A 25,311-nucleotide genomic window follows, 5' to 3' on the forward strand; every position below is an offset into this window, starting at 1 on the left:
GATTTTCTCCACCTGTTCTCATATGTTTTGGTTCTCTTTTGATTATGTGCCACAAAATGAAGCTTTATACATTTCTTGAAGATGTTTTCTGAGTATTTTCAGAAGCAGACTTAAGATTCTTGCCTTACGTTTCTAGTTTCAACATAGTTTTGTGAGTAACTTATGTTTCATACAATCATTTGGGAAACATTTGTCCACAAACTTTTTCTTTACATATTTTAGTGGTTGTCCTAGCAGTATACATTTACAACTAATCCAAGTCCATTTTCAAATAACACTGTACCTTATAATAACAACAAAATAATCCAAATTCCTCCCTCTCCTCTCTTGTCCCTTATATCATTGCTGTTGTTCATTTCACTTACACATAAGGATATACAGACACACACACACACACACACACACACACACACACATAATCATACATTATCAAATACATTGTTGCTGTTATTATTTTAAACAAACTTATGTATTAGATCAGTTAAGAATAAGAAAAACAGAATTTTTTTCTTTTTCTTTCTTTTTCTTTTTGAGGAAGATTAGCCCTGAGCTAACTACTGCCAATCTTCCTCTTTTTGCTGAGGAAGACTGGCCCTGAGCTGACATCCATGCCCGTCTTCCTCTATTTTATACATGGGATGCCTACCACAGCATGGCTTTTGCCAGGCAGTACCGTGTCCGCAACTGGGATCCAAACCGGTGAACCCTGGGCCACCGAGAAGCAGAACGTGTGAACTTAACCACTGCACCACCGGGCCGGCCCCAGAATTTTTTTCTTTTGCCTTCACCTTTTCCTTCCCCAGTGGTCTTCCTTTCTTTATGTACATCCCAATTTCTGACCTATATAATTGTCCTTCTCTGCAAAGAACTTCTATCATCTTGCAAGGCCATGTCTACTGGCAACAAATTCCCTCAATTTTCATAGTCAGAGAAAGTCTTTATTTCTCCTTCACTTTTAAAAGATAATTTTACAGGGTACAGAATTCTAGCTTGGTGGTTTTTTTCTTTCAACACTTTAAATGTTTCACTCCACTCCCTTCTTGCTTATGTGGTTTCTGAGAAGTTGGATGTAATTCTGATCTTTGCTCTTCTCTAATTGTTTTTTTCTCCTGGCTTCTTTCAGGATTTTTTCTTTATCTTTGATTTGCTGTAGTTAGAAAATGATATGTGTAGGTGTAGTTTTGTGGTTTGTTTTGTTTGCATTTATTCTGCTTAGTATTCTGTGAGCTTTCTGGATGTGTGGGTTTGGTGTCTGACATTAATATGGGGAAATTCTCAGTCATTATTTCAAATAGTTCTTCTGTTTCTTTCTCTCTTTCTTCTCCTTCTGGTATTCCATTGTGTGATGTTAACACCATTTGTTGTTCCATAGTTCTTGGTTATTCTCTTCTGTTTTTTCAATTTTTTTCTCTTTGCTTTTCAGTTTTGGAGGTTTCCTTTGAGATATCCTCAAACTCAGAGATTCTTTCCTCAGCTGTGTCCAGTCTGCTAATAAGCCCATCAATAGCATTCTTCATTTGTGAATTTTTTTTTAAAGATTGGCACCTGAGCTAACATCTGTTGCCAATATTTGATTTTTTTTTTTCCCCTTCTTCTTCTTCTCCCCAAAGCCCCCCAGCACATAGTTGTATATTCTAATTGTGAGGGCCTCTGGTTGTGCTATGTAGGACCCTGTGTCAGCATGGCTTGATGAGTGGTGCCATGTCTGCACCCAGGATCCAAACCTGTGAAACCCTGGGTTGCCAAAGTGGAGTACACACACTTAATCGCTCGGCCACAGGGCCAGCCCAGGTGTTTTTGATCTTTAGCATTTCTTTTTGGTTCCTTCTTAGAATTACCACCTCTCTGCTTACATTGCCCATCTGTTCTTACATGCTGTCTACTTTATCCATTAGCATATTAATCATAATTATTATAAATTTCCATTCTGATACTTTTAACATCCCTATCATATCTGTCTGGATTTAATGATTTCTCTGTCTCTACAAATTGCATTTTTTGTCTTTTAGTATGTCTTGTAATTTTTTCTTGGTAGCTGGTCATAATGTACTAGGTAAAAAGAACTGCTATAAATAGACCTGTAGTACCATGGTGATAACGTATGAGAGGAGGGAAAGTGTTCTCTTAGTCCTGTGATTAGGTCTCAGTCTTTTAGTGAGCCTGTACCTCTAGACTGTGAATTTCACAAATGCTTCTCAGTTTCCCCCTCCCTTCTTATGTGGGTTGGATATTTGTCTTCCCCTAGATCAGTTAGGCTTTGTTAAATCCCAGCAGTTTAGGCTCTGGTTAATAGTTTCCCCTGAGGGCAGACATTGTGTAAGAACAGAATGGTCTGACGTAGTTCAAAATGGTTCCTTTTCTTCTCCACCTGCTGGAAGCAAGGAGGGATTTTTCTCATTGTGAGAACCTGATAGAGATCTGGGAACTAAAACTCAGAAAAGTGTGGGGGATCCCAGTGACCAAGTCCTCCTGGAGTTTTCAATTCTCAAGACTTGTCTACACTGAGCCTGCAGCAATTTGTCGGTTACAGTTCAGGCTTCCCTGCCCTGGCCCTGGTTCCCACCAAGGTTTCAGCTCATGGGTTTCTTTGGTAAATTGTGATTCTCTGTCAATCACTCCAGTTTTGAGGGTGGTAGTTTGTGCTGTGACCTCACTTCTATTATGCATCTGAGAAGAGTTGTTGATTTTTCAGTTTGTTCAGCTTTTTACTTGTCAGGATGGAGTGGCAACCTCCAAGCTTCTCCATAAACCTTTTATCTACAAACATCACAGTGAAGGAGTGTGTAATTGGCTTACAAGATGATGAAGTTGTCTGAGAATTTCCATCTGCATCTCAGCTTTCATTGCATGTACACTAGTTGCAATATCTGCTACATAATAGAAGGATAGGAGGAACTTTCCAGCAGGTATCATGTAGAGAATATATGTACTCCTAAGGCATATCACTGTTCCACTGGGTTCCAGTAAACTAATTTGAGTGAGTTTTCCTGTGTCAGTATTGTTTTCTATAGTGTAACATTGAAGCTTTCCTTTGTCCAAGCATTCTTTAAAAAAAAAAAAAAACATGTAATAAGGCCAGCCCTTCCTGTGTCGTTAATTTAAGTACATGGAAAGTTAATTTCAAAAATCTCTAGTATAACAAGAATGATGAAAATAGCCTATGGTATTTCTGTTTACAGAGAGTAATTCTATAACTGAAATTCTATGTTATAATTCTCTAAACACCAAGTTGAGCAAAACATACTATTCTTATGATTCCCAAATCACTCATAGTCTTCACTATGTTTGTTCTGCTGTCAGTATCAATTAAACAATCATGTAACTTATATTTCTTTTATTTACTGTTTTTCCATTCTATACAGTGTTTTTCAGCCAGATGCATTCTCTTAGGGAGTGTGAGATGCAGGAATCTTTTGGCAAACAGTCAAAGGAGAAGTGTAAATTTGTTTATCAGCCTGTGCTGTCAAGCATGCATGTTTTTATATATATAAATGTCTGATGTGCAAGATACAGAAGTAGCATACTTAATCATATCATTAACATTTTCACAGCAGAATGAGATTTACAAACAAGTTTTTCAGTAAAATGTTTTCTCAAAGGAACTTTGTAACTTGGGCAAATCTCAAAAATTTTTTGTCATCAGCTACTGAAAAGGATTGGCAGTCTGTAGAAACACTTCAGAAAGCTTATTCAAATTTTAGACCTCACGAATTATATCCATAAAGACATCTTAAGGCATTTAATTTTTTTGTGTGGAGTCAGAACAGCCCTTGTTTTAGATGTTTTGTTTTCCTCTAACTTTTTCTTCCTTTTTTATACTATTCCTTATTATGTCCAGATCAAAGTTGATTTACTTTGGATAAAGATGGTATATTGTGCAGTTTCTCTCTTGTGAAATTTTGATTTAAGTTGACATTTTGCTTTTAATTAATTTTCACACAAGGTTAAGAATTCTCAAATAGGAATTTTCTTGAAAGACTCAAGGATTAAAGAGAGTACAATATTTCACTTACAGGTATGTTTAATGTTATTTAGCTTAGTGTACTAAAAGGTTAGAATTATGATATAAATGCAGTTCTTGTTATTCTGTCTTATATGATTATTTAAATTTTATTAGCATTTGTTTACTTCATCTTCAGATAATGTTCATACTAATCTAGGTAACAGACTGTTAGTATTTATATTATCAGTCTGTTTCCTGATTATTTAACTATTTGATAGTTCTTGTTTTAGAACATGAAATTAACAGCTTTTATAACAACTATTTCAGCATTTCACTTATGCATTAATACATGTACCTCAACTTATTTATTAAATGTCAACACATCTTCCTCATAAGGAAATTCTTCATGTTTCAAGTAGAATGCTTACCATTATTCGAAAGTGAATATTCAAATAATACCGTAAATCCAAGTGAGATGCTTTATTTGCGTTACTGACAATGTTAAACTGATTATAATTGGTAGAAATCTATTCTATCATGTTGATTACTCACAAGTTTTGTGATACCAGAAATAACATGGAAGTAAGCATTTAGTTGTTGGGCTTTCCTGAGACTGAAGCCAGACTTGGTAAAAATCTGCCTTCAAGTATAATTCATAATATCTTTTAAAAGGAGATATTTAAAAATATTTTAGTAATTTTTATTTTTTTCCTTTCTCCCTGTTTGTAGCTTGTCTTTTCATTGGATTCTGTGAATATATTTATAGAGATCTCATTTATTTTCTTTATTCTCCTGCACTTCTTGGCAATCACTCATAATAATGGCAAAATATGAAATTCCTATTTTTGAACATATATTTTTTCCCTTACTATTGAGTTTGAACATTTTTTTCTTGTTCTGCTGTTCTCTGATTTGAATTCTGTTTATAGATTTGCTCATGTTTATTTTGAGATTTTTTTCTTTTTGTTATTTTTTAAAAGCTACATCTCAAGTATTTTCTTTTTATATTTCTTGTTACCTTTCTCCCAGAAAAATTACCCCTATCCAGAGAATAATGTAAAACTTACCTACATTTTACTCTACGCCCACGGAAGTTAGGAAGTTGGAACTAGAATTCTTCAGGGTCTCTACCCTCAGTGAAGCACCTATTAAGAAGAGCTCAGAGGGGCTGGCCCTGTGGCCTGGTAGTTAAATTTAGTGTGCTCCGCATTAGTAACCTGGATTTGGTTCCTGGCCAAGGACCTATACCACTCATTGGTGGTGATGTTGTGGCAGCAACCCACATACAAAGTAGAGGAATATTGGTACAGCTGTTAGCTCAGGGCAAGTCTTCCTCAGCAAAAAAACAAACAAAACAAACCCCTCAGAATTAAAAGTAAAAAAAACAAGAAAATTATCCATCATGAGCAACAGCAGTCAGCAAATATGACTAATAGCAGTATTAAATTCTACAAGAATTTCACATAATACAACTGTTGGATAAAGGATATAAAGTAACTGTATTTGAAATGATTAAAGACTTAAAGGAGTCTTTAAGAATAAGCTTTTAAAAAATGACCTGACAGATTTTCAAAAGAAGTCAATGAAATATACTTTCTAGATATGAAAAGTATATTTTCTTGATGAAAAATGTATTCATTGACATTTAAAAACCCAGTGCGGGGCCAGCCCTGTGGCCATGTGGTTAAAGTTCTTCACACTCTGCTTTGGCAGCCCAGGTTCGCGGGTTCGGATCCTGGGCACAGACCTACTCCGCTCATCAGCCTTGCTGTGGAGGCATCCCACATACAAAATAGAGGAAGATTGGCACAGATGGGTAGCTCAGGGCTAACCTTCCTCAAGTTAAAGGAAAAAAAAAAGAGGAAGATCGGCGATGGATGTTAGCTCAGGGCAAATCTCCCTCACACTCATGCAAAAGCCCAGTGAATAATAGTTTGAGCATTCCATTTAGACACAGCGTGGAAAGAATAGTGTACTGGAAAAGAGCATCGAGAAAACTACCTAGAATGTAGCAAAGCCAGATATGTCAAATATTATTTGCTAGAAAGAATCAAAGAAGATAAAGGATCATAATAGGAGGTCCAGTATGTTCTAATTGGAGTTCCAAAGAATAATTGAGGAGATGTAACATGTGAAGGTTAATTTTCCAGAATTTATTATTCATGAAGAACAAGTTTGGAGACGGATTGATAAAGCTGTGTCTACACTGAGACACATCTTAGTGAATCTGCAGAATATCAAAGAAAAAATCTAAAACAGTGAGAATTAGACAAAGGAATGACAGTTAAACAAATATTAGGTCTTTAAACATAACCAAAGAAAGGTTAGGAAATAAAAGAATTATATCCTCACATGCTGAAAGAAAATAACTGTCAATTCAGGAAGCGCTGTTCTGAACAGTGACATGTGACATGTTTTAGCAGAATGGATTGCAAGTGTGACAAAGATACTGTTTTCAAATATTTTGCTGGAAATTATAAAGACAGTCACCTTTATAAAAAGAATTAAGGATGAAACAACAATACAACAGCACAGAAAACAGATGAGACGTCTGAAGGCACCCTGGGAGACAAGTAGGAGAAAAAAAGTCACATAAAAGTGAAATTAAAAGCACATGTGAAAAAGTGGGGGAAAAGGAACAAAGTGGAAATGAACAAAGTTCAAAAGGATGGGAGTGGTGTGATATATATGGGAAAAAGGGGGAGAAATACAACATGTGTATAATTGGTATCTTCAAAGAGGAAGGCAGAAAGTTTGATTTAGACCAACTTTTAAAGGCATAATGTAAGGACGTTTTCAGAAATAATAGAAAATGTCAGTATATAGATTGAAAGGGCTCATTAGGTCCCATGTAATTTTTTTTTTTTAAGATTTTATTTTTCCTTTTTCTCCCCAAAGCCCCCTGGTACATAGTTGTATATTTTTAGTTGTGGGTCCTTCTTGTTGTGGCATGTGGGATGCCACCTCAGCATAGCCTGATGAGCGATGCCACGTCCACACCCAGGATGCAAACCATCAAAACCTTTGGCCGCCAAAGCAGAGCGCACGAACTTAACCACTGGGCCACGGGGCTGGCCCCAAGGTCCCATATAATGTTGATATAGAATGTTTGTCCTAGAAACAATAGTTACATTATTAGACTTTGCTAAGAATCTCTTTGTGAGCCAGGTCAAAGAATTGAGTCACCTCTGGAGGGTTAAATTCAAGATGTTCTCAGCATCAAAATTCAGAACCAAAAAACAGTGGACCAATGTCTTTAATGTCATCAAATTAGACAGTTCATCTGTACCAAAATCGTGTTGACAAATGTTTTTGAACACTTGAATTCAGAGAGTATGTTTCTCATTGTTCAAGAAACTCCCGATGACAATCTTCAATCTTTTTGTTAGCCAACCGGAAGATGAATGGAATGACTAAAACAAAAGGACTGTTACTGATTTTGTAAAATAATAAAAATTGGGGAAATGAGGAGAAAATGGAGTAGTTTATATATTGATTTCTTCATTTATTATAGTGGGGGTCAGACAGTGTCATTTAAAGTTGATAAAACATATAATACAGTAAAAAATTGATATATATAATTGGATGGTGAGGCAGGGACAAGAAGAGTGTGCTAATTTAATTACTGCTAATAGTAGAGAATCAGCGAATACTGAAGACTAAGTATATTGTAAGTTGTTCTTTGTAATTTCTCTAGAATAGGTATATACATGTTCCAGATTTTTAGATGTAACAAAAAAATAAGCACAGTCCACATAGGAAAAAAAATTCTTTAGGCTGTGAAAGGTCAAAGTGTAACAAAATATCATGGTGTGTTATGCTACTAGAGTTTCCATAACAAAATATCACAGACCAGGTGGTCTAAAAACAAATTTATTTTGTCACAATTCTGGAGTCTAGAAATCCAAGATCAGTGTGCCATCAGTCTTGGTTTTTGGTGAGGGCTCTCTTCCTGGCTTAGAGACAGCCACTTTCTTGCTGTGTCCTCACAAGGCCTCTTCTCTGTGTGTGCAGAAAAAGAGGTCTCTGGGCTCTTTTCCTCTTCTTATTAGGAGTTTATTTTTATTGGATTAGGACTGTTACCTTTATGACCTCATTGCCCTGTCTGCAAATACAGTCCCATTAAAGGTTAGGGCTTCAACATTTGAATTTGAAGGGTACACAATTCATGGATGCTCACAAAAATTGAACATACAGTAAGCTACCAGAAAAAGTAAAAACAATATTCTCTGATTACAGTGCAGTGAAACTAGAAACTAATTAAAGCAGATAGCAAAAAGACATTACATTCTGGAAATTTCTGGAATCTCAGAATTTCTAGAAAATAAAATAATTTTTAGTTCTCAGGTAAAGCTATATTTAAAGGGATGATACTTTTAAATATTTATTAAAGGGGAAAGAATGAAAACAAATGGAATAAATCATTCAACTCAGTAGTTAGCAAGAGAACAAAATAATCCTGAGTGTTTGAGAAACCTGAAGGCAGAAATGAAGTAGAAAACAAAGGCAATAGCTATACAAAGAGTAGTTCTTTGGGGGGAAAATGAAACATAAAATTTCATTTATTAACAAGTCTAACCTAGAAATAGAGAAAAATGAGAGAAAACAAGAATATGCAAAATAGGGGCCAGCTCCGTGGCCGAGTAGTTAAGTTCGCATGCTCTGCTGTGTCGGCCCAGGGTTCGGATCCTGGGCGCGGACATGGCACTGCTCGTCAGGCCACGTTGAGGCGGCGTCCCACAACTAGAAGGACCTGCAACTAAGATATACAGCTGTGTACGGGGGCGGGGAGGGGTGTTTGGGTAGATAAAGCAGAAAAAAACCAAAAAAAAAGATTAGCAACAGTTGTTAGCCCAGGTGCCAATCCTTAAAAAAAATAAAAAATAAAAAAATAAAAAAGGAAGATTGGCAACAGTTGTTAGCCCAGGTGCCAATCTTTAAAAAAAAAAAGAATATGCAAAATAATTAGTGCTAAAGGGCAAATTACTCCAGATACAGTAGAAGTTCAAAGAAAGTCATAAGAAATTCATCTGCTCAATTATATTCAAATAGGTATGAAAACATGGGTGAAAGTTATTCTTTTAAAGAAAAGATCATTTTCTTTAGGGGCTGGCCCAGTGGCACAGTGGTGAAGTTTATGTGCTCTGCTTTGGCGGCGTGGGGTTCACCAGTTTGGATCCCACCCGTGGACCTATGCACTGCTTATCAAGCCATGCTATGGCAGGCGTCACACCTATAAAGTAGAGGAAGATGGGCACAGATGTTAGTTCAAAACCAATCTTTCTCAGCAAAAAGAGGAGAATTGGTAGCAGATGTTAGCTCAGGGCTAATCTTCCAAAAAAAAAATAATTTTCTTTAACTATAATAATCTTTAATATTTAATTCTTTGATTTCTCAGTGCAGAGTCATTTTAAAGATTTTATTTTTCCTTCATTTTCCACAAATCCCCCCGGTACATAGTTGTATATTTTAGTTGTGGATCCTTCTAGTTGTGGCATGTGGGACGCCACCTCAGCGTGACCTGATGAGCACTGCCATGTCCTTGCCCAGGATCCAAACTGACCAAACTGCAGGCCGCCGAAGCAGAGCGCGAAAACTTAACCACTCGGCTACGGGGCCAGCCCCCATAGCAAATTTTAACTGACCAATCGTCATAAATATAATAGAGAAGTCTCTCAAAAGCCACTAGGTATTGCCCCCAAATCCTCGTCCAAATGGCTTTGGTTTAATTCTGTAAAACCTTCAGGAAACAGATCATTTCAAAATTATGTAAATGTTTTCAGAGCATCGGAAAGGAAGGAAAGCAAGCATTATGTTAATCCTAAAGCCTTAACAAAGATAGCACAAAGAAGGGAAACTACAAAATAATCTTACTTGAGCAAAAATTCAAATTCTTCTGAATATGGGTAAGGTTCACTTTGCTAACTTTTAAATACATATACAAGGAGGACTACACACAGTCTTTTTTATATTTGTTGAATTAATCAATGGTATATTACTATTATTGATACCACTAATCAAGAATAAACATTTATAATTTTTAGTTGTAAGAACTTACCTTTTATGTAAGTAAACAGTTCTATAATGACTTCATTTTAGTCTTAAGGTTACAAATCAATCCTTGGAACTAGTAAATGTTTGAATGTCAAAACAAAGTCTTTTGCTTGTCTTAGTGAAAAGGTTTAAGTGTATCTCAATGTAATTTGGCAAGATACAGAATAGATTTGCTTTACATTTTATGGAAATAAGTTTGTAAATACTCACTTTGCAGAATTTCATGATAGCTCTGTGCTTGTTTTCTTAAGGTATTCGCGTCATTAACAACCGATAGCTAAGGCTGGCAATCTCTGACTTCAGTTATACTTTTTTGAGTTAAAGAATATGGATTTAAAATTTTCTTATCCTCATACTTAGGCGTAATGATGCAAAATGCTAAATAAAATATCAGCATATGATCTCAGCAGCACATTAAGAGAACTGTGCATTATAAATGGACAAGAGGCGATCTCTTCATGATGGAACTGTTCTGTATCTTGACTGTGAGCTGTGTGCCATTATGAATTGTGTTTTCCCCCCAGGAATCCAAGGGAATACAATTCTAGGAAATCTGTTACCATAGTTAGTTATAGTGATAGTTAAAAAAAGAAAATAAATAGATATTTCCTTAATGTGTAAAATATAAATATGTGCAAATATGTAATGTATGTAAAAATATCGATGAGTGTGTGTACGTACATATTTGTATACATATATGTATAACGCTTGAGGACGGGACATCAGGGCATTCTCATGAGAATGTAGCTGATGAAAAGGATGCCCTTTGTCATCGCCGTTATTTAATAATGGTAGTTACTAGTTAATGAAATTAAGAGGATAAAAATAGAAAAAGTAATTAAGATTATTGTTATTTGCAAATGATGCTGTTTACCTTGAAATCCCAAGAGAATCAGTCAAAAAACTTTTGAGAACTCAGTGAGGTGATTGACAGAGAATAAATGAGACATCAGTAGACTTCATATAATATACAAATAACTAGAAGATAAAATGCAAGAAGAGATTCCATTATGAAAGAGAAGAAATAACTGGAAATAAACTTTACTATCAGGCTTAATATCTATATGAAGAAGGCTTCAAGGCACTACTGAGTCTTGAGCAAATAGAAAAGTTTTTGAATAAGAAGGCATCGTGAAGATGTCAATTCTGCCAAAACTTACCCCTGAATTTTTTTATTTAGGTAAAATATTCATAATATCAAATTTACCTTTTTAAACATTTTTACATGTACAGTTCTGTGGACATTAAGTACATTCACATTGTTGTGAAACTGTCATCATTATCCATCTCCAGAACATTTTCAATCTTCCCCAACTGTAATTCTATACTCATTAAACAGTGACTCCCTGTTACTTTCTCCCCACAGCCCCTGGCAACCACCATTCTATTTTCTGTCTCTATGAATTTGATTATTCTAGGTACCTCATATAAGTAGAATCATATAATATTTGTCTTTTTGTGATTGGGTTATTTCATTTAGCATAATCTCCTTGAGGTTCATCCATGTTGTATCATGTTTCAAAGTTTTCTTTCTTTTTAAGGCTGAATAATACTCCATTGTGTGTATATACCACATTTTGTTTACCATTCATCTGCTTCCACCTTTTGGCTATTTGTGAATAATGCTACTGTGAACATCAGTGTACAAATATCTGTTCAAGTCCTTCCTTTCACTCCTTTAGTGTATTTCCAGATTTAACAATCAAAATTAAAATAATAGATATTTTTTGGCACTAGATAAGTTTCTTGTAAAGTTTATATGGAAAAATAAGCAAGAGTAGCCAAGACATTTCTGAAAAGAACAATAATATATAGGAATCAGACTCATTGGATAATAAAAGAAAGTTGAAATTATTAGAAAATTGTGGTAGTGGTACACAGCTAGACAGAAAATCAATGACTCAGAATGGAGTATCTAGCAATAGACCCAACCAAGTATGTATGAGAATTTAGTACATGAGAAATATAGCATTTCACATCAGAGGGTGAATGATTCAATAAATTCCATTAGAATCAGGTGGCTGTCTAGATCTTATACATTTACATACACACATGTATTAAACTTCAGGAGTATGTGGCATTTCATCATCTTTCCCTGCTGTATTTCTTTTGAGAATAAAAAGATGCCATTGTTTTCCACATTTAAAAAAACCCTACTTTGATTCCACTTTATCTTCTAGCTCTGACCCCCATTTCTCTGTTTCCCTGCGGTTCTGTGAGCACATATATAATCTTCTCAATCAGGACTTTTCTGACAATCTGTCTTAATATTGTCAACCTTTCCAGCCCTGGTTTTTCCTCTTCTCTTTCCATGCTCTGATTTTCTCCATAGCATGTTTCACCATCTGATGTACTGAATATTTTGCTTATCTTTTGATTGCCTCTAACCCTCTCTTGCATTAGAATGAAATCTCCATGGTGAAAGAGATTGTTTTTCCCCCACTGGTGTTATTTTAGTACTTAAACAGTAGGTGCTTAACTAATTGCTGAAAAAGTGAATTCCTCATGAAGCAAGAATTCAAGATTATAAAGTAAATAAAATCATTAGCAGGGGCCCTCCCGGTGGCTCAGCGGTTAAGTTCACATATTCAGCTTCGGCAGCCCTAGGGTTCGCCAGTTCAGATCCCAGGTGTGGACATATGTACCACTTGTCAAGACGTGCTGTGGCAGGTGTCCCACACATAAAAGTAAAGGAAAGTGGGTATGGAGGTTAGCTCTGGGCCAGTCTTCCTCAGCACAAAAGGAGGATTGGCAGCAGATGTTAGCTCAGGGGTAATCTTCCTCAAAAAAAAAAATTAGTGGGGCCGGCCCCGTGGCCGAGTGGTTAAGTTCGCGCACTCCGCTGCAGGTGGCCCAGTGTTTCGTTGGTTCGAATCCTGGGCACGGACATGGCACCATTCATCCAGTCATGCTGAGGCGGCGTCCCACATGCCACAACTAGAAGGACCCACAACTGAGAATATACAACTATGTACTGGGAGGCTTGGGGAGAAAAAGGAAAAAAATAAAATCTTAAAAAAAAAAAAATTAGTATTCTTGAATGCTATCAGTTTAGAGTTAGAAGATATAACAAAATTTATTTGCAGAAGTAACAGCAGGATTTATGAAATAGAAAGAAACTTGACAGCAAGTGTTTAGTATCTATATGAATAAAATTATAAATATCCAGTAACACCAAAAACCTTGACTTAATAGATAAATTTACTTTGTTATTGTAGAGCTAAAGTTAATGTTGAGATATCTTTTTTCTCTATATTAATATACAAAGTTAAAGCCATTTGGAGTTTTTTAAAACTTCAAATAGATCTTGAGGTCATCTGGAAGTATACATATGCAGAAATAACCAGGAAGCTTTATGAAATGTTCTAGAATTAGTGGTTATGGTTGTATAGCTGTGAGTATATCAAAAACCATTGAATTTGTGCTCTAAAAGGCAATTTTATGGTATGTGATGTATCCCAATAATGTTATAAATAAAATAATCAAGGAATTTCTATAGGAATACAGAAAGGAAAAAGTTATTTCAAGTATTAAACATATAAAGTTATACTATCAGTATATTGTATTAGGCTCAGGAATAAACATAAATATGAATGAAGCAAAATGGAGAGCTTAGAGAATGACCCAGATATGAATAGAAGTATGTGATAAATGTGCTTCAAATCAGTGAAGATGAAAGGAGTAATGGAGAAACTCATAACAATGGACAAAAATTTTAGGTAAAAACTACTTGTCTACCCACGGATTATATTTTACAAATTCAAGATAGATACATAATTTAAAGTGAAAACCAAAATGAATCAGTAAAAGCATTCATTGAAAATGTGGTGAAAGTTGTCATCTTTAGGAGGATATTATCTTTCCAAGTATGCTATGAAAACAGAACTGTAAAGCTAAAGAGACTATTTTATCTAATATAATGGTTAAGAGTTTTGGCTGTGAAGTCAGACTAGGTTTAAATCATACCTCAATCACTTACTGGTTAAGTGACCATGGGCAGATAATCTAATATCTAAATTACTTTTTAAAATCTATTTAATGAGGATAATTATAGTAACTGCATCATGTGGTTGTTGTGAGGATTAAATGATAGAATATGTGAGGTACCTGTACAGTTTTTCATGTGTACTTGAAAACGTAAAAGATTTTAACTTCTTTTTAAGAAAAATAATAGGAAGTGGAAAGACACCTAAAGAATTGGGGAAAATATGTGAAACATGAGAAAAACAAAGAACTGTTATTTCTAAGATATTAAGGGCTCTTCTGAATTGGAAATGATAGACTCCACAATTAGAAAAATATTGTGGACCAAGACCTTGAACAGCTCTTTTACTGCTGAAGAAATATACATGGCCAGCAAAATTGTGTGACAAGACATTCCAAACTAAAGGTAATAAATGAAATCTAAACAGAAATGCAAGAAAAATAAGTCTATAGGTTGTGAAATCTTAAACACTGACAATGGAAATAAAAAGTCTTTTCTTCACATCTAGAACATTTACCTCTCACCAAAAAAAACTCACATACCTTAATATGAAAACATTACAAGCTATACGAGAACACAAGCCATCAGTAAGGAAAGAGTCAATAGATGAACATAGACTTTACAACCAAAGAACTGAAAATATTGAAACCATCTGAAATATTTAAATGTTTAAAATGGGCAAAAACAGATAACCATTTGATAAAAACAGGACAGTAACAAGTGCATTTGAAAATGAACTAAATAGTAATCTCAGAAATAATAGCATTTGAAATGAAAACTCGAGTTTATTGGAACAGTAAACAGGAGCTAGTAAATTTTCTGAAGATAGCTATAACTACATCCCCCAAATTATCAAGGTTTGGCAACATCAAGATGAACATGAATACTGTTAGTCTAATGTTTACTTTCAAAATTACCAGAATCAAGATTGTCAGAAGTTATTGTTATTTCTGCCATAAGAATCATTGCCTAACAATATAGAATATCACAAGTCATAAAGTATTATCTTGGGTTACAGAAATGTGTTTATACCGTCTGGATTTTTATAATAAACTTTTTTTCCATCAAAAAAATCTTTCTTGGTGCACACCTGTTCAACATGTGTAACTATTGTGTATACCCTTTGATGTAGCAATTCTACCTTTAGAAATTTATCTGAAGGAAATAATTGGACAAGTAGGCAAAGATTTATATAATTGAATGTTCATCATTGTGTTATTTATAGTAAGAAGTCACTGGAAACCATTTAAAAAGCAGCCAAAAGGAGGTTGATTTTATGAGTTATGGACTATTATGAAACCGTTGAATTGATAGTCTTAACTCTTGATTTATTTACATAGAAAGGTGTCTTCTTTGTATTATTTAATTTTAGTGGGCTACAAAACAGCAAGTGTTTTTGGCTCCATTTTTGTAAAAGAATGTAAGTAAGTATATTTCTGCCTTTTTGATGAAATATCTGACATGTAAAAATATTTTTCCATGGATGATAGTATTGCCGTTTTTTTTAATGAACATACTTTTATATTTGGAATAAAGCTATTTTCATGTTGAAAAAAATTATATACCTAGTAGGGTGTTTTAATACAATATTTTCTCGTTGACTAATATATAATATGCTCTCTTAAAAATGATATCTCTTACTACTATTTGTCATTTTAAGGGGTTCTTCGAGATGTAAGAGAATAATATCACCAGTACCACATGTAGTTTTCAACATCTTATTAATATTAGCTCATTTTCTCAGTTTATCTCATGTCAGGATTTGGAAGAAAAGATCTTTGAAACCAAAACCAAATTATCTGTGTATGTCTTTCTTTTTCTTTAATCACAGACCATTTACTGTGGGAAACTAACTCTGTTTTAGGCTGATTTTAGTTAATCTGAGATTTTTATTTCTGACAAAGGTAAAAAACCAGATTTGAGTACAGTCCTTTAGCAGGTTAAGGGAGCTAGGTATGTTTCTATTTTTGTTTTAGACAGAATTTTTTAAATAACCTTTTATTGAAGTATAACATGTGTATAAATAAATGTAGCAGCTCAGTAAATCTTCACAAACTCAACCACTCCATGTAATTAACATTCAGTTTAAGAAATAGAACATTACCAGCACCCGTTAAGACCTCCTTGTACTCCTTTCCCATTACTACCGTACACCAGGGGCGACCATTTTCCTGACTTTTAATATGATTATTAGTTATGCCTGTTTGTAAACTGAACATGAAGGAGTTATATAGTATACAGTTTGGTTCTGGCTCCTTTTACTCAATGTTGTTTGTGGGCTTTATCCATGTTATTGTGCATAGTCATAATTTGTTTAGACAGAGTTTTAAAGGTAAGTTTTAAAATTGGAATTTATAATTTTCAGATATAAATGTACTTTAACAAATCCTTTTAATTTTTAAGTTTTAGAAAGTAACTGTAAAAGTACAAAGTGGGAGTATTGTTTCTTTAATAGGACGGGAAGAAAATGTAAGGATTTCTTTAATTACAAACTTAATGTAGGTCAGTTGTATGTGAGACTGTCAGAAAGCCAGTTTCCTCTTGGGCAAAATTGTAAGAGTCCAATCCAGAAGAAGAGATACTTCTCTTAATTCTGAGTTGATCAAGTATTTGGTTGTATTGTGTTCTGCTTTAGTTGTCATATGTAAAGAGGAATATTGACAAGCTGAAACATGTCCGTCAGGAAATGACCAGGAAGAAGTGAAACTGCTTGGGGCTAAAGGTTGAATATATTGACTAAGTTCAAATGTATGGAAACCTGTTGGGAAGAAGAGACATTAGACTTACTCTGTGTGAATTAAGAAAGTGAGACTCAAACCAGTAAATGAAAATTATGGAAAGGCAGATTTTACTTCACTTTTAGGAAGAATTTATTTTTTTTAAATAAACATTTTATTATGATAAAATTCAAATAAAAAAGTAGAGTGACTTGTCCAAAGTGAAGAGACTAGAGATACACACCCATCATCTTGTGCATTTCCTATTTAACATTTGGAAACAGTCCATTCTACAAGGAGCCCTGATTCATTTTAATGGGAAGAAGTATTCAGCGACCACAGTCTTGAGTGTTAGAGGTGTTCGTTGCTACTTGGTTGTCATTTATTTTTCATTCGATAGAGGTGTTTCACTGGATAGAGGTAGGAGGAAAAAATATGAATGTGTGTGTTAAAGACTTCATATATTTCTAATTTCAACTTAAAATTATGGAGTTTTTACTTCTTTGGTTTTATATTGCATCTTTTTCTTCCAAAATTTTGGTTCCTAATGACATTCACACAGTAACTTACTTGATCTGTATATCTATCAGTCATCTATCTAGGTTTAAAATAACTATACTGGTATTACCACTAATATCATGCTTCCTGGATGCAATGTAAGATTTCTTTATGGGCAATCTTTTTGTCTTTAGAACATACAGTCTAAATACTAAAGTAATTAAAAATTATTTTTATATAGTTATATAATTAATTGATAGATGTATTTCTTTCCATTGTTTTCATAATTTAGAAATTTCTTTATGATATTTTGTTTCTTAAATATGTAAAACACTTAATTGCAAAGTCAGAACCATAAAGCAGATGCATAGAAATCTAACTTCTAGACCTGTTTCCTCCATTGTATGTCACTATTTTCATTAATCTTTCATCCATTTTTCCATTTTTAATATAATCAGATATATATATTCATATTCTTCCATCCCCATGTTCTTATACAAAAGGTAGCGTATTATAACCACTGTTCTAATTCTTGCTTTTTTCATTCAACAGTATAACCTGAAGATCATTCCATAGCAATACGTTGATATTGATTTTTTTTTTTGTAGTTTCATAGTGCTCCATTGTACAGATATGCTTTGGTTTATTTAGCCAGTCCCCTATAATCATTTGGATTATTTTAGGGTTTGCTATTAAAATAGTGGTTCATTTTTATTCTTTATAGCTTTCTGCAGACATTATTTTTTTGCCAGCGTATCTCAGGATAGATCTCTTAAAACTGGGATTCCTTGGTAAAAGGTGTAGTTAAATTCATGTGGCATTTTTCTAGTTGTTACCAATTTCCCTCCGGTAGGGATTATGTCATTTTACATACAGTACATTTCCATATATGCTTGAATTTGTTTTAGGGTTTTCTTTCCTGTTCCATTGGTTCTTTTGTCTTTTCATGTGTTAGTTCCAATCTGTTTTAATAATTAGAGGCTTTAAAAAATAATTTAATGTTTGATATTAAAGATTATTCCCTTGCTTTTCTTCTTTTTAGATTTTGCTAGCTATTCTTGCTTGTCTATTTTTTCCAATGAATGTTAAATTTTTCTTATTCCAGAAAGAGATCTTGGTGGTATTTTTATTGGGATTGCATTAAATTTACAAATTTGCTAGGGAACATTCTTATCTTTATGTCTTCCTATCCACATACATAGTATATCTTTACATTTATTCATGTGTTTCATTTGTATTTTATAGTTAAGAACTCTATGTCAGTTATACTTAAATAAAAATAATCTATCCTGAGGGGCCACCCCCGTGGCTGAGTGGTTAAGTTCGTGCGCTCTGCCTCAGTGGCCCAGGGTTTTGCCGGTGCGAATCCTGGGTGCGGACATGGCACCGCTCATCAAGCCATGCTGAGGCAGCGTCCCCCATGCCGCAACTAGAAGGACCCACAACTAAAAATATACAGCTGTGTACCTGGGGGCTTTGGGAGAAAAAGGAAAATAAAATCATAAAAGGAAAAGAAAAGAAAAGAAAAATCTATCCTGAAACAAAGAAAAAAGCACTTTGTTATCTGAAACACACTTTTGTGTGAAGTAATGAGTTCATTTGTAAAATATTTAGTGAGGATTCATGCATTACATAGCAGTTTACATTAATGACTTAAAAGTTACTTTCAACTCTAAGATTTTATATAAAAACACATTTTAAAGAAACTATGAATGTATTTTATTGTCTTTTCTATTCGTCTCACATTAAGAGAGAACTTGACTGCTCACTCAAGAGAGAGTAAGTTAATGGAGTGGAAGTAGGTCAGGGATTGTCCTATATTGGTTTGAAATCATTGAAATCAATGAAGGAGGTAGGCAATGAAGCATTATTTTAAAAGAAGACCATGGGATATTGTACCTAACAATATTTCTCTTTTCAAAAACAGTATATTCGTATATGAATATGTATTTAGTTGGTCTAAAGTAAGGTGAAAGTAGGCTATTAATTGGCCTCTTTAAAACAATGTCAAAAAATATCATAGGGATATTTTTAAATACCCAGTAATATATAGGTTTCTATGGTTGAAAGTCAACAAAGATAACATCGTGATAGCCTCTGATATAGCAGCAGAGGAGCTAACATACTGTGACATTAGTGTAACATTAGTTAGGTTTTTTTAGAAAAGCACTATTGCCTGGCTTATATCTGATATGTGATCAATTAGTTTGTTCGATTGTAATGCTAAACTAAAGTGGTATAAGGTTTACTCTCTCTGAAACCTTTTTCTTGTTCAAATTTTAGGATCCTTCAAAGTTGTACAAGAAAGCAGGTGATGTTGCAGCCATTGAATGCCAATCTGAAGAAAGCATCCATCTTCATTCACAGGGAGAAAACAATCCTTTGTCTAAGAAGCTTTCTCCAGTACACTCAGAAATGACAGATTACCTTAATGCAACATCATCTACTCTTGTTGGTAGCCGGGATCCTGATTTAAAGGACAGAGCATTACTTAATGGAGGAACGAGTGTAACAGAAAAGTTGGCACAGCTCATTGCAACTTGTCCTCCCTCCAAGTCTTCCAAGACAAAACCGAAGAAGTTAGCAACTGGCACTACTGCGGGATTGGTTAGTAAAGATTTGATCAGGAAAGCAAGCGTTGGCTCTGTAGCTGGAATAATACATAAGGACTTAATTAAAAAACCAGCTATCAGCACAGCAGTTGGATTGGTAACTAAAGATCCTGGGAAAAAGCCAGTGTTTAATGCAGCAGTAGGATTGGTCAGTAAGGACTCTGTGAAAAAACTAGGAACTGGCACTACAGCGGTATTCATTAATAAAGACTTAGGCAAAAAGCCAGGGACTATCACTACAGTAGGACTGCTGAGCAAGGATTCAGGAAAGAAGCTAGGAATTGGTATTGTTCCAGGTTTAGTGAATAAGGAATCTGGAAAGAAGTTAGGACTTGGCACTGTTGTTGGACTGGTTAATAAAGACTTGGGAAAGAAACTGGGTTCTACTGTTGGCCTAGTGGCTAAGGACTGTGCAAAGAAGATTGTAACAAATTCAACAATGGGATTAGTTAATAAGGACATTGGAAAGAAACTAGTGAGTTGTCCTATGGCAGGACTGGTCAGTAAAGATGCCATAAACCTTAAAGCCGAAGCACTGCTCCCCACTCAGGAACCACTTAAGGCTTCTTGTAGTACAAACATCAATAGTCTTGAAAGTCAGGAACTGTCTGAATCCCTGAAAGACAATGCCACCAGCAAAACTTTTGAGAAGAATGTCATACGGCAGAGTAAAGAAAGCCTATTGGAAAAGTTCTCAGTTCGAAAAGAAATCATTAATTTGGAGAAAGAAATATTTAATGAAGGAACTTGTATTCAGCAAGACAGTTTCTCGTCCAGTGAAAGGGGGTCTTATGAAACCTCAAAGCATGAAAAGCAACCTCCCGTATATTGCACTTCTCCGGACTTTCAAATGGGAGGTGCTTCTGATGCATCTGCAGCTAAATCCCCTTTTAGTGCAGTAGGAGAAAGCAATCTCCCTTCCCCGTCACCTACTGTGTCTGTTAATCCTTTAACCAGAAGTTCCCCTGAAACTTCTTCACAGTTGGCTCCTAATCCATTACTTTTAAGTCCTACCACAGAACTGATGGAAGAAATTTCTGAATCTCTTGGAAAGAACCAGTTTTCTTCTGAAAGTACCCACTTGAACATTGGTCATAGGTCCGTGGGTCATAGCATGAATATTGAATGTAAAGGGATTGATAAAGAGCTAAGTGATTCAAAAACTACACATATAGATATTCCAAGAATAAGCTCTTCTCTGGGAAAAAAGCCAAGTTTGAGTTCTGAATCCAGTATTCATACAATTACCCCTTCAGTTGTTAACTTCACTAGTTTATTTAGTAATAAGCCCTTTCTAAAACTTGGTGCAGTAACTGCATCCGACAAACACTGCCAAGTTGCTGAAAGCCTAAGCACTAGTTTGCAGTCCAAGCCATTAAAAAAAAGGAAAGGAAGAAAACCTCGGTGGACTAAAGTGGTGGCAAGAAGTGCATGCCGGTCTCCAAAAGGGCTAGAATTAGAAAGATCAGAGCTTTTTAAAAATGTTTCATGTAGCTCACTGTCAAATAGTAATTCTGAGCCAGCCAAATTTATGAAAAACATTGGACCATCTTCATTTGTAGATCATGACTTCCTTAAACGCCGATTGCCAAAGCTGAGCAAATCCACAACTCCATCTCTTGCTCTCTTAACTGATAGTGAAAAACCATCTCATAAATCTTTTGCTACTCACAAACTATCCTCCAGTATGTGTGTCTCTAGTGACCTTTTGTCTGATATTTATAAGCCCAAAAGAGGAAGACCTAAATCCAAGGAGATGCCTCAATTGGAAGGTCCACCTAAAAGGACTTTAAAAATCCCTGCCTCTAAAGTTTTTTCTTTGCAGTCTAAGGAAGAACAAGAACCCCCAATTTTACAGCCAGAAATTGAAATTCCTTCCTTCAAACAAAGTCTGTCTGTGTCTCCTTTTCCAAAAAAGAGAGGCAGACCTAAGAGGCAAATGAGGTCTCCAGTCAAGATGAAGCCACCTGTACTATCAGTGGCTCCGTTTGTTGCCACCGAAAGTCCAAGCAAGCTGGAGTCTGAAAGTGATCACCATAGAAGTAGCAGTGATTTCTTTGAGAGTGAGGATCAACTTCAGGATCCAGATGATCTAGATGACAGTCATAGGCCAACTGTCTGTAGTATGAGTGACCTTGAGATGGAACCAGATAAAAAAATTACCAAGAGAAACAATGGACAATTAATGAAAACAATTATCCGCAAAATAAATAAAATGAAGACTTTAAAAAGAAAGAAACTGTTGAATCAGATTCTTTCAAGCTCTGTAGAATCAAGTAATAAAGGGAAAGTGCAATCCAAACTCCATAATACAGTGTCAAGTCTTGCCGCCACATTTGGCTCTAAATTGGGCCAACAGATAAATGTCAGCAAGAAAGGAACCATTTACATAGGAAAAAGGAGGGGTCGAAAACCAAAAACTGTCTTAAATGGCATTCTTTCTGGTAGCCCTGCCAGCCTTGCTGTTCTTGAGCAAACAGCTCAGCAGGCAGCTGGGTCAGCATTAGGACAGATCCTTCCCCCTTTACTGCCTTCATCTGCTAGTAGTTCTGAGATTCTTCCATCACCTATTTGCTCTCAGTCTTCTGGGACTAGTGGAGGTCAGAGCCCTGTAAGTAGTGATGCAGGCTTTGTTGAACCCAGTTCAGTGCCGTATTTGCATTTACACTCCAGACAGGGCAGTATGATTCAGACTCTTGCAATGAAGAAGGCCTCAAAGGGGAGGAGGCGATTATCTCCTCCTACTTTGTTGCCAAATTCGCCTTCTCACTTGAGTGAACTCACATCTCTGAAAGAAGCTACTCCTTCTCCCATTAGTGAGTCTCATAGTGATGAGACCATTCCCAGTGATAGTGGAATTGGAACAGATAATAATAGCACATCAGACAGGGCAGAGAAATTTTGTGGGCAAAAAAAGAGGCGGCATTCTTTTGAGCATGTTTCTCTGATTCCCCCTGAAACCTCTACAGTCCTAAGCAGTCTTAAAGAAAAACATAAACATAAATGTAAGCGCAGAAATCATGATTACCTCAGCTATGACAAGATGAAAAGGCAGAAACGAAAACGGAAAAAGAAATATCCACAACTCCGAAATAGACAGGATCCAGACTTCATTGCAGATCTGGAGGAATTAATAAGTCGTCTCAGTGAAATTCGAATTACCCATCGAAGTCATCATTTTATCCCCCGAGACCTTCTGCCAACTATTTTTCGAATCAACTTTAATAGTTTCTATACACATCCTTCTTTCCCCTTAGACCCTTTGCACTACATTCGAAAACCTGACTTAAAAAAGAAGAGAGGGAGACCCCCTAAGATGAGGGAGGCAATGGCTGAAATGCCTTTTATGCATAGCCTTAGTTTTCCTCTTTCTAGTACTGGATTCTATCCGTCTTATGGCATGCCTTACTCTCCCTCGCCCCTTACAGCTGCTCCCATAGGATTAGGTTACTATGGAAGGTATCCTCCCACTCTTTATCCACCTCCTCCATCTCCTTCTTTCACCACTCCACTTCCACCTCCTTCCTATATGCATGCTGGTCATTTACTTCTCAATCCCACGAAATACCATAAGAAAAAGCATAAGCTACTTCGGCAGGAGGCCTTTCTTACAACCAGCAGGACTCCCCTTCTTTCCATGAGTACCTACCCTAGTGTCCCTCCTGAGATGGCCTACGGTTGGATGGTGGAGCACAAACACAGGCACCGTCACAAACACAGAGAACACCGTTCTTCTGAGCAACCCCAGGTTTCCATGGACGCTGGCTCTTCCAGATCCGTCCTGGAGTCTTTGAAGCGCTATCGATTTGGAAAGGATACTGTTGGAGAGCGATATAAACATAAGGAAAAGCACCGTTGTCATATGTCTTGCCCTCATCTCTCTCCTTCAAAAAACTTAATAAACAGAGAAGAACAGTGGGTCCACCGAGAGCCTTCAGAGTCTAGTCCATTGGCCTTGGGATTGCAGACACCTTTACAGATTGACTGTTCAGAAAGTTCTCCAAGTTTATCCCTTGGAGGATTCACTCCCAACTCTGATCCAGCCAGCAGTGATGAACATACAAACCTTTTCACAAGTGCAATAGGCAGCTGCAGAGTTTCAAACCCTAACTCCAGTGGCCGGAAGAAATTAACTGACAGCCCTGGACTGTTTTCTGCACAGGACACTTCACTAAATCGGCCTCACAGAAAGGAGACGCTGCCTTCCAGCGAAAGGGCAGTACAGACCTTGACAGGTAAGAGGGTTATTTTGTTGCTTGTTATTTGTGTTAGAGAAATAGGATTATTTTGCCCACTGATTGCCTGATACATATATCTGAACTTTTAATCTGCTGTTATTTTGTTTTTATAAACGTACTTTGAAATGTTATCTTCAGAGTTTTCATTTTCAATATATGTGAGAAGGCCTGTCTTTGCATTAATTTTGAATTTTGAGAAGAGATCAGAACAAATAACACTCGAGGTTTGGAAACTAGGAAAAGTTATTTGTCTTTCTTATGCAAAAAGGCCATTACACCATTTCTTTAGTAAGAAATGGCTCATAGATACTTGCTGGTGGCTATGCAGGATTTTTAATATATACTAATTCAGTAATTATAAATGCTTCTGTGTTACAGGAAGAATATGTTGTTAACCCTGTATGTCTCATAATAAAAATTTAGACATTCAAAATGATCAACTTCATAAAATTTGACTATTCAGAGGGAGTTCATTTTGCAAGGTACCTTCAGGTATCTTCATAAAAGCTGCTACAATTAGATGTAAAATGACATGAAACAGATCTACATAATGTATTTGTAATATCTAGAAAGTGTCTTTTAAGACTTGAAAAGAAGGTAGGAAACAAGAAATAAGAAGCATTGCCCATTCATTTGGAAGATATCTCTAAGTCATGAGTGCTTTATCAGAGATTTCAACTCTAAGGTTTGTAAATTAACTCTAGGAAATCCGTAAAACCTCTCATGTTGTAAGTAAAATTATGTGTATGCAGGCTTGTATATATTTTTCAGGAGAAAGTCCATACGTTACATCAGATTCCCTAAGTAAACTCTCTAAGCTTCAATATCTCTTCCTATAAAATGGGATTAGTAGGGTTGTTATGAGAGGTAAATGAGATTATAATGTTTATCAAAGTGATTTGCATGTAGTAAGCACACAGATATTAATTGGCATTATAATTCCCCTAAAAGATTAAAAGCTTGTGCATTGGAGGACATGATAAAGCCCTCAAAGACAAGAGTTTTTGCTCCTGATTTTCATAATTCGTGAACTTTTGAAAAATAAAAGCTATCTTAGTGGAGAAGCTTAGGATTCTTTAGTTTTTAACAATGTAATAAAGCGGAAAAAAAATCCTAAACTTTAATTAGGTTCATTCAACAAATTTTTGACAAATATTTAATCAGCAACAGTTATTGAATACTATCTGCCAGGCATTCTACTTTGTGGACCCTTGTGATAAAATAAGGAATAAGGCACACAGGTTCACTATTCTCATGGGACTTA

General features: G+C 35.5%; 1 protein-coding gene across 7 annotated transcripts in view; it reads left to right on the plus strand.

The window, feature by feature from the left end:
• The window catches only part of LOC103548807 (histone-lysine N-methyltransferase ASH1L), an 80,721-nt gene that overhangs the window by 39,437 nt on the left and 15,973 nt on the right, over positions 1–25,311 (plus strand). For all 7 annotated transcript variants that reach the window (XR_011537047.1, XM_070608662.1, XM_070608663.1 and 4 more), the window contains one exon: positions 19,481–24,044. Coding sequence is in view for 6 of the 7 variants with exons in the window: in XM_070608662.1 (XP_070464763.1) it covers positions 19,481–24,044 (4,564 nt within the window). In the remaining variant the exon portion in view is untranslated. The remainder of the gene's footprint in view (positions 1–19,480; positions 24,045–25,311) is intronic.

Source organism: Equus przewalskii, unplaced genomic scaffold (genome assembly GCF_037783145.1).
Source record: "Equus przewalskii isolate Varuska unplaced genomic scaffold, EquPr2 ChrUn-9, whole genome shotgun sequence".
Taxonomy (NCBI): Eukaryota; Metazoa; Chordata; class Mammalia; order Perissodactyla; family Equidae; genus Equus; species Equus przewalskii.